The sequence below is a fragment of the Carex rostrata genome, chromosome 27 (assembly GCF_964058835.1).
Source record: "Carex rostrata chromosome 27, lpCarRost1.2, whole genome shotgun sequence".
Lineage (NCBI taxonomy): Eukaryota > Viridiplantae > Streptophyta > Magnoliopsida > Poales > Cyperaceae > Carex > Carex rostrata.
The window spans coordinates 5,114,258-5,126,812 of NC_135944.1; the positions used below are offsets into that span (position 1 = coordinate 5,114,258).

At 31.7% G+C, this 12,555-nt stretch overlaps 1 protein-coding gene and 1 long non-coding RNA gene across 3 annotated transcripts; both read left to right on the plus strand.

Moving 5' to 3' along the window:
• The first annotated feature begins 2,989 nt into the window (after nt 1-2,989).
• Nucleotides 2,990-9,611, plus strand: LOC144544726 (putative disease resistance protein RGA3). 2 transcript variants are annotated; one of them, XM_078293270.1, is made up of 4 exons: nt 2,990-4,169; nt 7,215-9,208; nt 9,308-9,395; nt 9,490-9,611. In XM_078293270.1, exons 1-2 carry the CDS (start codon nt 3,120-3,122, stop codon nt 9,174-9,176), a joined length of 3,012 nt encoding a protein of 1,003 aa, XP_078149396.1. In that variant the 5' UTR covers nt 2,990-3,119; the 3' UTR covers nt 9,177-9,208; nt 9,308-9,395; nt 9,490-9,611. The 2 variants fall into 2 exon arrangements, with proteins under 2 accessions (XP_078149396.1, XP_078149397.1); XM_078293271.1 differs by having other exon boundaries at nt 7,215-9,177; nt 9,313-9,395.
• A 1,134-nt stretch (nt 9,612-10,745) lies between these two features.
• On the plus strand, nt 10,746-11,664 carry LOC144544881 (uncharacterized). Its single transcript, XR_013508353.1, has 2 exons — nt 10,746-10,838; nt 11,433-11,664. It is a non-coding gene; the product is annotated as an uncharacterized LOC144544881 (long non-coding RNA).
• The last annotated feature ends 891 nt before the right edge of the window (nt 11,665-12,555 follow it).

The window sequence follows — 12,555 nt, forward strand, 5'->3', positions numbered from 1 at the left end:
AAGTCAATATACATATTTAAACATTTTATAATTATAATAATAATCAAAATCAGCTTTCCATTGAAACGAACGATAATAATTTTATAAATGAATACTATAAAAAGAGTAATCAAAATGAAGAATTAGTATTTGAATATTTCTCGATATAGAATGATAAAATAAATCACAAATAAAAATAGAAGCATATAGTTTGGTTTAGTATACTTATCGTAGAAGACCATGTAGCATTAGAAATAAGAATAGAAGTACAGAATTCCATATAAATTGCAAAAAAAAAAAAATGTAGCATAGCGGTAGCTATAGCGGGTCTCATATAGCAGTAATAGCGGTCAGCTATTATAGCTATAGCGGTCGTAGCTGAGTTAGCGCAATTTTATCTCATAGGTTAGCGTTTATGGTTCGGAAAAGCTATAGCGTATCTATTTAGAACCCTAATATAAACTCCGGAAACATTAATAAATTAGATCTAACTAATGTATCTTGTTTATTAAGTCTAAAAGTTATTCGCATGTAAAAATATAATTCTTTTATTTATTTTTAGATTACAGATTTTATTATTTTAAATCAATGATACAATTTCAACATATGAAGGGGCGTGCATGAAAATATTTTGTGAGATTTGTGTATCCTGAAATTAGAAAATATTATGAAATTTATTTGACTTAATTAAGATTGTTTTATTGAAGCAAATCCCATAAACAAATTCTAGTTTTATATAGTTAATTTAAACAAAATACTGAATGTTTTGCACAGCTTCCAAGATCTTTTTTCTTGATTTTATTCCGGGATGTCTTCCATGTATAAAAAAAATATATCTTGACAAAGTCTCACTTTTGAAACATTAATATTGAGATATATAATAGGTTATAATTTTTCTAACTTGCAATAAATGATTCCTACAAGATCATTTTAACGTCTCACTTTTGAGAACAATTCGAAGGTTTGACTTTTCTTTTCAATTTTTTTATTGAGATAACAGGTTTTACTCGGTGTCCTCTAATCAATACAAAAAGCAGTAGAAATTTAGCAATATACAAAAGCCAGTAGAAAGTAAGCAAAAATATATAATGAAAGAAATTTAGTTCCGGAACCACATTCTCAAAAAAATAGTTAAGAAAAAAGAAATGTAGTTCTTAATTTAGGAAGACCAATTTTCTCCGAATTCTTTGTGCATTTCATGGCTCACTGTTAAGTATTTTTTTCACAAAATATTTTCCAATAATGCAGGGGCTCTGTTGAAAAGTACCTTGTCAGTTTTCTTATTCATGATGGTCCTGTCGCTCTCCAATAAATGTTTCTCAGCTCCAACGTTAGCTTAGTTGGGGGTGGACCCATGCTGCACTTATGGAGAAGGCCAACAACACCCCTATCAAAATATTTTCTAAGATTTGTGCATTATGAAATTTGAACATATTATAAAATTTTAGGAGGGTTTCAATAACTAATACTTTGCATACCTCATCATGCTTCATGTTTTATATTTTCATTTTTTAAAGTTCAAAATGTCGATTTGAATAGCTCAACATGATATTTATTTTAAAATATAATTGGTGATGAAATTTTATAATTTTTTAAAAATTGTTTACTATTTTTTAAGATAGGTACAAAATCATTGTTTTTGTATTGTTTCGAAACAGTGATTTTATACCTATCTTAAAAATAGTAAAAAAAATTATAGTGTAATGAATATTATTTTGTATATAAATTAACTACAAAATTTAATTATACTGTAATAAATTTTTTTTGGAGCAAGGTCCGAAGAGAAATTCCAGTTTTATATAGTTTAATCTTAAAAAAACTAAACTTTTAATTATACGGTGAGGTTTAATTAAACACTTGTAGAAAATAATTTATGTTTTTGCTTATAAATAAATTGCTTTCAATACAATTTCTGTAATATCTTCTTTCAAGTTTTCCTTCATGGATGTCTTAAAGTACTAAAAATATTGATAAGAGTCATTTTTAAGAAGTTATAATTTTTCTGACTAATAAATAAAATATTCTAAGAATATGCATTATAAATATTTCACTCTTGAGAAAACTTTGAAGGTTTGATTCTTTTTTTGGATGACAAGTTTTCTTCCAAGTATAAATAGTAAGTCCGTGCACAAAACATCCAAATAATGCACCACATGGGAGCAGGGCCACCTGCCTATCAATCAACTTTTAATTCCCACCCGCCCATTTAGGGCCTGTTTGGATGTAATTCCGAAAATACTGTTTATGTGGGAAAAAAAAAATTCACTCAGATTGAATTTTTTTTTTCTCACGTAAACAGTAAATTTTAGTTCAAACTTTTTCTATTTCCGTTCCTATTCCCATTCCCACTGTTATTGAATGAGGTTGTAAACGAGGTACGAAACATTAAATTCATAGTTTTGTTTGTTAGATCCATAATCCATTGGGTGAAAAACAAATATGTATTGGATGAACTGTAAGCCTGTAACAGAGAATTGCACGTGATATGTTGTATGTATGAATGTAAGCATGTATGTATAATTAATTGTGTGTGTGTGTTGTTTATGTTTCTGATGAATCAATTTATGTTGTATGTTGTATGTTCATGATGTATGTTGTATTATATTTTTTGTTCTAATTTTGGCTAGCAAATTAGGGGGCTAATCAATTATATAAATGGGAATTATGTTTAAAAAATAAACTTGTAGATTCGATTTGACGGATTAAAAAATTCGTGATTTCAGAATAATTCAAATATAATTCAAAAATAATCGGAAGTAGATCTTTAATAATTTTTGAAATCATCTATGTATAAAATCTAAATAATACAAAAAATTAAACCATGTTACACATCAAATCCCTCCAATTAGATCATGTATAATCAAAATTATATATTAATTTATTATTAAATTTTATCTCAAAGTACTAAAAGTGGCATACGGGCTTGGAAGAAGAAAAAAAAACTCGAAGTCTCAATCACGTGGGATGCTGACAGCTTACTTTCCAGCAAGACGAGAAGCCAAAACCCAAAACGATATAAACTTTATTTCAAAACGATAGAAGTTTTTTCTTTATAGTTCCAGAACCATACTCTCCAACTCTCTCCATTCCATTTTCTCTTCCCTTCTGACCACTAGCTGCAGCTCTCGTTCTAAACAAAAATGGCGATGATACTTGATGCCTTCTTGTCGAAGTTTAGCGAACTTCTCATGCAAATGGTGCAGGAGGAGGTGGGCATGTTGTTGGGCATCCCTGGCCAGATTGAGAAGCTCGACGAGACCGTTCGTGACATCCAATGTGTCCTTGCTGATGCAGAGAGGAGGCAGAGCACGAGCAGTGCCATCGAGCGGTGGCTTATGAAGCTCAAGGATGTCATGTACGATGCCGATGAAGTCATTGACCTCTGTCTAATCAAGGCAAAGGAGGACCCTGCCACCTCCAGTTCCCGTTCCTCTTTGAATGCTCACTGTGGCTGCCATTTTCTGTCTTGCTTCCGTAACCCATCATTTGCTCATAAGATTGGTTCCAAAATCAAGGAGATCAATTTGAGGCTAGAGGAGATTGCCAAGAGTAAGGCTAATCTGGGTTTGGCCATCTTACCGGGGACTTTCGATCAGGGTAGCCGAGTGGACTCGGTCATGAGGCGCAAGACTGATCCCTCGATTGTGCTAGCTGATATTGCGGGGAAAAAGATTGAAGAAGATACTGAGCTTCTAGTGAACTGGCTGACCCAAGAAGAGAATGATGGTTGCGAAAATGTCCGTGTTTGTGGTATTGTGGGGATGGGAGGAATTGGGAAGACCACTCTCGCAAAAAGGATCTTCAATGATCGGAGAATTGAGGGATTCCAGTTAAAAATCTGGGTATGCATCTCAAAGGAGGTGAGAATAGTGGAAGTGTTTAAGTGTCTAATCCGAGGGGCACAAGGTGATCACGGTGCTGTGCATGTTCAGGAGAGATCAGAGCTGGTGCCTTTACTCGAGAGCCTCGTTCAGGGTAAAAAGTTTCTTTTTGTTCTTGATGATGTTTGGGAAGAGAGTCAAGCAGTTTTAAAAGACTGGTTGCGTGCTCCCATGAGTAGGGGAGCTCATGGGAGTAGGCTACTAGTCACTACTCGGGATGGAAATGTTGCGAATCGCATGGGAGCATCAAAATCACATCGGGTGAAGAAGCTCTCTGATGAGGATGGCTGGTCTCTCTTAGTAAAACAGGTAATGCCTTAGCCTTGCTACTTTGTTTAGATTATGATTTTAAGTATTGGGTCCTTAATTAAACAAACAATTAGATAGTGGATTAATTAACAAATCTAATATAATTTAATCCTATATAAACACTGGTCATCGATTCTGTTATTCTTCATATAAGATTTTTTTTTAATTGATGGACAAAATACGGTACATGACATAAACAGCCAAAATTTTATTAATAAGAAATTTAAAAAAAAAAAGAATATTGACAATAGTGAAAGGTTGAATTAGAATTTGAAATCTAAGAAAAACGTCATAATTTATAACGTCTAGCAGACGTTATCAATTATAACATTCTGATCAACGATATCTAATTAATTGCTAGTTAATGAAATAGAAAAAAACACAGGACGTCCTCCATAACGTGCAGATATCATTGGACGTAATGAAAAGTAGCGTTCTTCATAGATTTTGAATTTTCATAGAAATGTTCCTTATTATCGTTATTATTTTTTTATTTCTTATTTATAAAAAATCGGCATCAACATTACATTGTAATCCCCCCCCCCCCCCCCCCCCCCCAGTTCGTTTGGCAAGCTCTACTAAAATAGTCCTCGAAGCTTTTCAATTTCCTAATTTTTAAAGATTAATTCAAATATTTTATTTATCAATTTTAAGTAAAAATTAATTCAATTTATTATATCTCGAGGTTTAAAGAAAACTAAATTATTTTTTTTGTATCTTAATAGCTATGTTGCATGTATACGGATATGGGTATCGTATCGGATACGAAACAAATACGGCAATACGATAATTTTCAAAAATTTAGGAGACAATAAGCTAATTATATATATATATATATAGAGTAAGGCTTGGGTGCTATGGATAGCATAGAGGCCTCTATGCTACGGCTCAATATTCAAGTTTTCAAAATCCAAACGGTCGATCCGAACCGTTCATCTTATTCTCCATATTAATATCTACTTGGAGACCAAATTTTACATTTTTGTGAATTTTTGTACTATTTATTAAGTATTTTACAAAATTGTTAATCCAACGGTGGCTATACAAAACAGTAAAACCGTTGGATGAGCGATTTTCAAAGTGGTTTAATAAATAGTAAAAAAATTCAGAAAATTATGAAATTTGGTCTCCAAGCAGATATTAATATGGAGAATAAGATGAACGGTTCGGATCGACCGTTTGGATTTTGAAAACTTGAATATTGAGCCGTAGCATAGAGGCCTCTATGCTATCCATAGCACCCAAGCCTTACTCTATATATATATATATATATATATATATATATATATATATATATATATTATTTATTTTATTTTATTTATATTATTAATTCAACACTTATATTATAATTAATTTAACATTTATATTATTAAGAAATACAACCACTAATAAAACTAAAAAAAAATAAGTAAAAAAAATTAAAAAAGAAAAGAAAAATAGAGAACAGGAGAAGAGATGAACCGAAGGAAGAAAAGAAAAAAAAAAAAAAAAGAGGCTGCCCCACCGTACAACGGATATCTCAAGTTAAAATCAATTAGTTTAATGGGCTTTTTAATATTTGTGGGCTTTCTTTCCATAAAACAAGTAAATTACCCAGCGTCACTGTCCGGAATGGAGCAGCAGTTCCGATACTAGCGTGTCCTTAGTCCCACATTTGATACATAAATATATTTCAAACAACAAATACCAGATACGTTAAAGCGGTGGATCTGATAACCGCTCCGTTTAGAAACCTTTAAATATCGGGACGTACCGATACGTGCAGACTGTGACCGTATCATATTCTGATTACTGAGAAAATTTTAAATATATCTAATAAATTAGATTTATCTTAGTTTGAAGTTTTCTTTTTAAATAGGTATCATATATAGTTATACAGTTGCATGATTAAACCTTATTGGTAGTCTGGGTAGTATGACATAGGTGTTAGGGATATGATATTAACTTTAAAATTGATTGAATAGATTTCAAACGACTAATTTAAATCGTTCAAACTGATTTATTTTATCAGTGATGTGTTTATATGCAATTTTTTTTTTATAATTTTGAGTTATTTTAGTATCAAATCAAGCGGTAAAAATATTGAAAAATGGATGTATTGAAATTAATTTAAAAACTCACACATTTGACCGCTTGACTTGATACTAAATAAATTCGAAAAATTATAAATTTTGCATGTAAATGCACAACTAATAAAGTATATTGGTTTTAATGATTTGGATTTACCATTTGAAGTCGATTCGATAGATTTTAGAGTTGGTGTTACATAGACTGAAATTACACTAATGTTATACTAGCCAGACTCCTTATTGGTGGTCTCAACATTGCATGGATTTTAAGAAAATAAAAGAAATCATGCTATTCCTGCGTTACAAAAGAGAATATATGAAATTGAAAATAATTGCATTCTTTTAGATCAAGCAGCTATGTTTCAACTATGTTTTAAACTGATTTACTCTATTTCAAATCTAGTAAAACTAAATTCCAGTTTCAGTAATTCGCTCAGATCTTCATCTTGTTTTAAGAAAAAAATGGCAAGCAAGGGCCTATCTAAATAATTTAATTAAAAGGAAAAAAAGAAAATCCAGTTTCAGCCATTGTCGACTGCAGTAGTTGTACTAAATTTATTAGTCTCTATTAGCATAAGCTGTTTACTTAGTTTAGTTTTTACCAATACTGTTCATTTACTTTCTAGTTTTAATTTATCTAGGACTAGGTTTAATATCTTAGCTGCAATTTAAATTTGTCTTTTCTATCCAGTATGTAATGAACTGTTATTAAATGCATGCCTACGGGTCTCCAATAAAAAAAAAAGCATAAGCTGTTTAATAGGACAGAATACCGACCTTTTTGTTTCACGTGTTAAATTCATTTTTAGATGGTTACACTGCTTTTGAAAATAATATATCCAAAATTAAGTTGGTTGCACTGATTTCTATCCTCATTTTTTTTTCATTTCTTTGAAAAATAGTTTTTGTTATCTATCAATGTGTCATTTGGTTTAAAGGTCTTAAGTTTCTAAGACACTTGACATATATCTGACAGGTATTTCAAAATGAGAAGGAGAGTGAGATTGAAGAATTTAAGCAAATTGGGTTACAACTAGTTGAAAAATGTGATGGTTTGCCTCTTGCTATTAAAAGCATAGGTGGTGTGCTTTACATGAAGCCCAAAACAAAAGGCGAGTGGCAAGCAGTATTGAGAAGCGATGTTTGGTCCAAGGATGGACTGCCAAAAGATGTCCATCGAGCGTTGTACTTGAGCTACGAGGACCTTTCATCACCTCTGAAGCAGTGCTTCATCTTTTGCTCCCTCTTTCCTGAAGATTTTTTCTACAGGAAATCATATATAATTTATATGTGGCTAGCAGAAGGATTTTTGCCAAATAAGAGAGACTTTTGGAATTTGGGGACAGGGCACTATACGGAGTTAGTGCTACGGAATCTTTTGGAAGAGATTGGCACAAATCAATATGGTGAAAAATCTCTTAAAATGCATGACCTTTTGTGGTCTTTCGCCCGCCATTTAGGAAAAAATGAGAATTGTGTATTACGAGAGGCAAGTGATGTGAAAACAGAGGGTTCACAGAAAATACGAAGGTTATCAATAGAAGGAAATGAGGTGAACTCTAGAGTAATTAGAAAAGAAAAAGGGTTGAGAACATTATTATTGCATCATAGTAAACCTGAAATTGGACTTGATGATTTGTGTAAAGCCTTGTCAAACCTCCGCATCTTAGATCTGAGTGAGTCCAATTTCTCAATACTACCAAATTCTTTATGTGACCTCGTGCATTTGAGATACTTAGATGTCAAAAGATCAGAGGTAACAGAACTTCCGAATTCCATTGGAAACTTCAAATATCTAGTATATTTAAATCTTTCATTTTGCTCAAATTTATCACATGTCCCTCAAAATATCATCAATCTACAAGAACTGAAATTTCTCGATATTACGGAATCAAGGATCGAGAAAATCCCTGCAGGCTTGAAAAAACTAGACAAGCTCATTGAACTACACGGATTCCAGCCATATCAGAACAACTTGGAGGGCTTCAGTAGCCTTGATGAGTTAGAAACTCTATCAAATCTAATTATTCTTAGTTTAGAGTGTTTGGAGAAAGTATCTGATATGAACCTAGCAAAACAAGCAAACCTTTTGAGCAAGGATCAGTTGCGAGAACTAACCCTAGGGTACACTACTTTAAGTTCAGAGCAACAGCTTTCCCAAACCAATGAGAAGAAGATGACCACTGAGAATGTTTTAAATGAGCTTCGTCCTCCACCTTGTGTACAATCTGTTACAATTGAAAATTACTTCGGTGCTCATCTTCCTAATTGGCTGAATTCTGGGGCATACCTTCCAAACTTGAAATATCTATGGATCGATGATTGTGCCTGCTATGAGGAGGTTGCATCATTAGGCCTACTCCCTAATTTGGAGTTTCTCGGGGTTTTTGGTGCCGATTCAGTTGTGAATATAGGAGAAGAGTTCTTGTTGGGGGGTATCCAAAGCAGAGATTCAACAACAATGAGTTGTTCTGTCAAGCCCGCATTTCCCAAATTGAGGAAACTATGTTTTTTCTTTATGCAAAATTGGAAAGAGTGGCAGTGGAATAAGGAACAACCAGCCATGCCCAACTTGAAAATTTTAGATATTTATAATTGTCCCCATTTGAGATCTCTTCCGGAGGGTCTTTCCCACCATGCTACTTCCTTGGAGTCCCTAGATATTAGAGGTGCTGACAATCTAATAAATGTGGGTAACCTTAAAGTACAGACGATGGAATTGTGGAAATCTGAAATGGAAACCCTCCCAGAATACTTGACCACAATAATGGCACAGAAGCTAGAGATCAACCGTTGTACTGAGAGGTTGCTGTCAAAGATTGTAAGCCAAGAAGAAACTGGTTCTGAGAGGATCAAATTCAAGCACATTCCCAAGGTGACTATCAATGGGGCGAAAACATTCCTATCAGGCACACTAGTTGATTCTGATCACAGCTAAGGTCATAAACCAAGGATATACTCTGATGCTGTGTAATTATAATTTTTCCGTGTTTAGTTTTTACTTTTTATTATGACTTTTGTGAAGCAAACATTGTTTATTTGATAATCAACGATCTTTTTCTTTTAAAGTGTAGGTATCAAATTACATGCAGCAATCGAATGCCTGGATCACTAGCTAGGCTTGGAACAGAAAGATGCAAACACATTTGCAACGTGGGTATGCTGGAATTGTATTTGTAGTTTTATTTTTTATCGTAAGATCTTCACAATGTAACCAAGAATTTTGATTTTTCTTTCCACATTAAATGCAGCATATAGATTATTTAAAGTATGATAATTGCAACAACAACTGTACAGAGCCAACAAAGAGGTAATTTACATTTCTGCCCTCCCTTTTCATTTAGTATTACATTCAAGCACCTCAATTAGGGCTGTTAATGATTAAAGTTCGGCTCGGCTCAATGAAAGAAGCAAAATGATTCGACTCAAACTCGACTCGAGCTCGGCTCATGTAAACACTTGGTTAGACTCGTGAGTTCGCGAGCTGGCTCATATTTTTACTTATTTGCACTTTCCATTAAGCAAGCATTTGTTATGAACAATAAAGCAATTGTTTTGACTTTTGAGGGGTTAATGCAAGCCTATTACTCAATTTTTTTATATGGATAAATTTCAATTTTTTGTGTGGATAAATTTCAAAGTTATTTCAAATTTCAATTTTATTTTCAAATTCCAAATTTTTTTTCAAAATTTCAAATTGTTTTCAAATTTCAATTTTTTTTTTTCAAATTTCAAAGTTTTTCCAAATTTCAATTATTTTTTCAAATTTCAAAGTTTTTTCAAAATTCAAAATTTTGAAATTTGAACAAAAAATTGAAATATTAAATATTTTGATATTTTAAATTTGAAAAATTTTGAAATTTTAAATTTAAAAAAAATTGAAATTTGAAAAAAATTGAAATTTGAAAAAAATTGAAATTTGAAAAAAAAATTGAATTTGAAAAAAAATTGAAATTTGAAAAAACTTTGAAATTTGAAATTTATCCGCATAAAAAAAAAATGAAATTGAATTTTGAAATTTATCTGCATAAAAAAAATTAAGCAATAGGCTTGTATTAACCCCTCAAAAGTCAAAACAATTGCTCGATTGCTCATAAAAAATGTTTGCTTAATGGAAAGTGCAAATAAGTAAAAAATATGAGCCGGCTCGCGAGCCGACTCACAACCTCGCGAGTCGAGGTAAGTCTTTACATTAGCTGAGCTAAGCCGAGTTTTTTCTTTCTAAAGTGAGTCGAATCGAGACCGATTCGTTATGAAATATTGAGCCACTGAACTCACCGATTCACAAACCGGCTGAACTCATTAGCAGCCCTAACCTGAATAATGGATGTAGCTATTGTAACAGTCATGATCAGTAATGCACAAGTTTACTACCACAAAGCATGATACAAAACCTCCAAATTTAAATTTGTCTTATTTTATTTATTTATTTTGTTTTGTTTTTATAACAGTCCATCTAACTTGTTTTTGGAATTTGGATTATGTCCAAATCGACTTGAATACATGATCAGTTTCACCACCAATTATAAGTACAAGGTCAAGTCAGAGATGATGTGATAGCAAGAAAAAGCTTATTCATGCCAATACTCTTTTTGTTCAGGTAAATTAATTCCTCATCTGGCATGGTCTAACTAGCTTACCTTTATATTAATGAGCATATATCTGATTCATATTTTATCTACTTTTATATAAATTTAATGTGGAGAGACGAGTGTAGCGGGTACAGATTCAAATTTTAGTACCTATTGCTTTAGCTTATAAATACAAAAAGAACCTATGCAAATGATTTAGTTCCATAACAGTATGGTACTGAACTGGGTGTTTGAGTAGCATATTCTTGTCTGTTATTGGCCCCCTGTTTCATCAACTATGAAAGAAGTATGAACTATTTCTGGCCAGCTATCTCAAATAGGACCATATCATAATTATCTGATTCATAGCATGCATACAATATTTCTGGAAGCAGTCATAGCGGTTTAGTTTTTTGTGCATTATTCTGGTTTTATAATTAACCAACTGATCATAAACATTCAATACAAAACTGAGAGATATATAGGTGTATTGCAACACTTAAATGATGATTTTTCAATAGGTTTATCTAAGCAATATTTTTTGGTTAATTTGAGCATTTTGTGCACATATACAAATATCAGTACTAAACAGCTGATTTATGTTTTCTGTTTGTGCTTTATAGATTTAGCAACTGAAGGTGCCAATGTTGAAATCTGCAAAAGAACAATATTGACGGTAAAATAATTCATTTGGAAAGGATTATTTGTTCAGGAAGGAAAATCATTCCTTGTTATCAAATAGAACTGCTGAATCTTTTTCATTTTTTTTATTCTTTTCACTAAATAAATCCGATGTAATTAATATTTCCAAAAAAAGTTATATTTTATTTTGCATATTATGATGATTATGATTAATTGGACTAAATTGACAATTTGAATATTTTGCATATTATGATGATTATGATTAATTGTTATATTTCAAAAATAATGAATTATTTTTTTAACGGTTATCAAAACAATATTAAGTTAACTCCTTGTTAATAAATTATCAATTTTTTAACGGTTGTCCGGATCTAAACTCCTTAACTCGTTAATAAATTATAAATTTAAATCAAAACAATATTTAAAAATAATGCATCCAAACACCTCCAAAGCATTCAATTCAGACAAAGATATTTCCAAATATCAATTTGCACAATTACTGTGAGTAATATCATAATTATTTTGAATTGGAAGCATTTGCAGGTGCCAAAAATACAACAATGGGATTTCTATAAAATAGAGGGGCATATATAAAAAGTTTCTGAAATGAAATAATCGGGTTAAGTACAAATCCATGCTTCCTATGAAACAAATTTGAACCTTATTTGCTCCTAAATGAGAATCAGTGGGAGTTAAAAAGAAAGAAAATCAAAACAGAATGAGAAAAATAAAATTGTTGTCAATCTCTACAGTGTCAAAGATGAATACCAAATAAAAGAGACCTTCATACCTTTACCTTAACAATAAATCAGGAAAACCATTTTCACAGAGAATTTTTATTTATAGAAATTATTATTAAATAATAAAGAAAAACAAAAATAATGTTTTTCGATGGCAAAGAGGGATCCGGAAAAAAAAATCTGATCCAAACTTTGAAGTCCGAAATATTTTTTTTGGATCCAAAGTGTTTTCTATTTTAGAAAAAAATTCACCCTCTCTTTTTATTTCAAAAAATCCTCAACTGATGTTTCAGAAGAAAATCTTATCGTGCATGTTGGACTAAACAAGATTAAGGCTCCTTAAGGTTTTTTTAGTTCTTAATCC

Excerpts from the sequence above, each read along its gene's own strand:
- LOC144544726 (XM_078293270.1), top strand. The coding sequence starts at position 3,120 with ATGGCGATGATACTTGATGCCTTCTTGTCGAAGTTTAGCGAACTTCTC. Across the intron at positions 4,170-7,214 it reads GGTCTCTCTTAGTAAAACAG|GTATTTCAAAATGAGAAGGA; the intron begins GTAATGCCTTAG and ends TATATCTGACAG.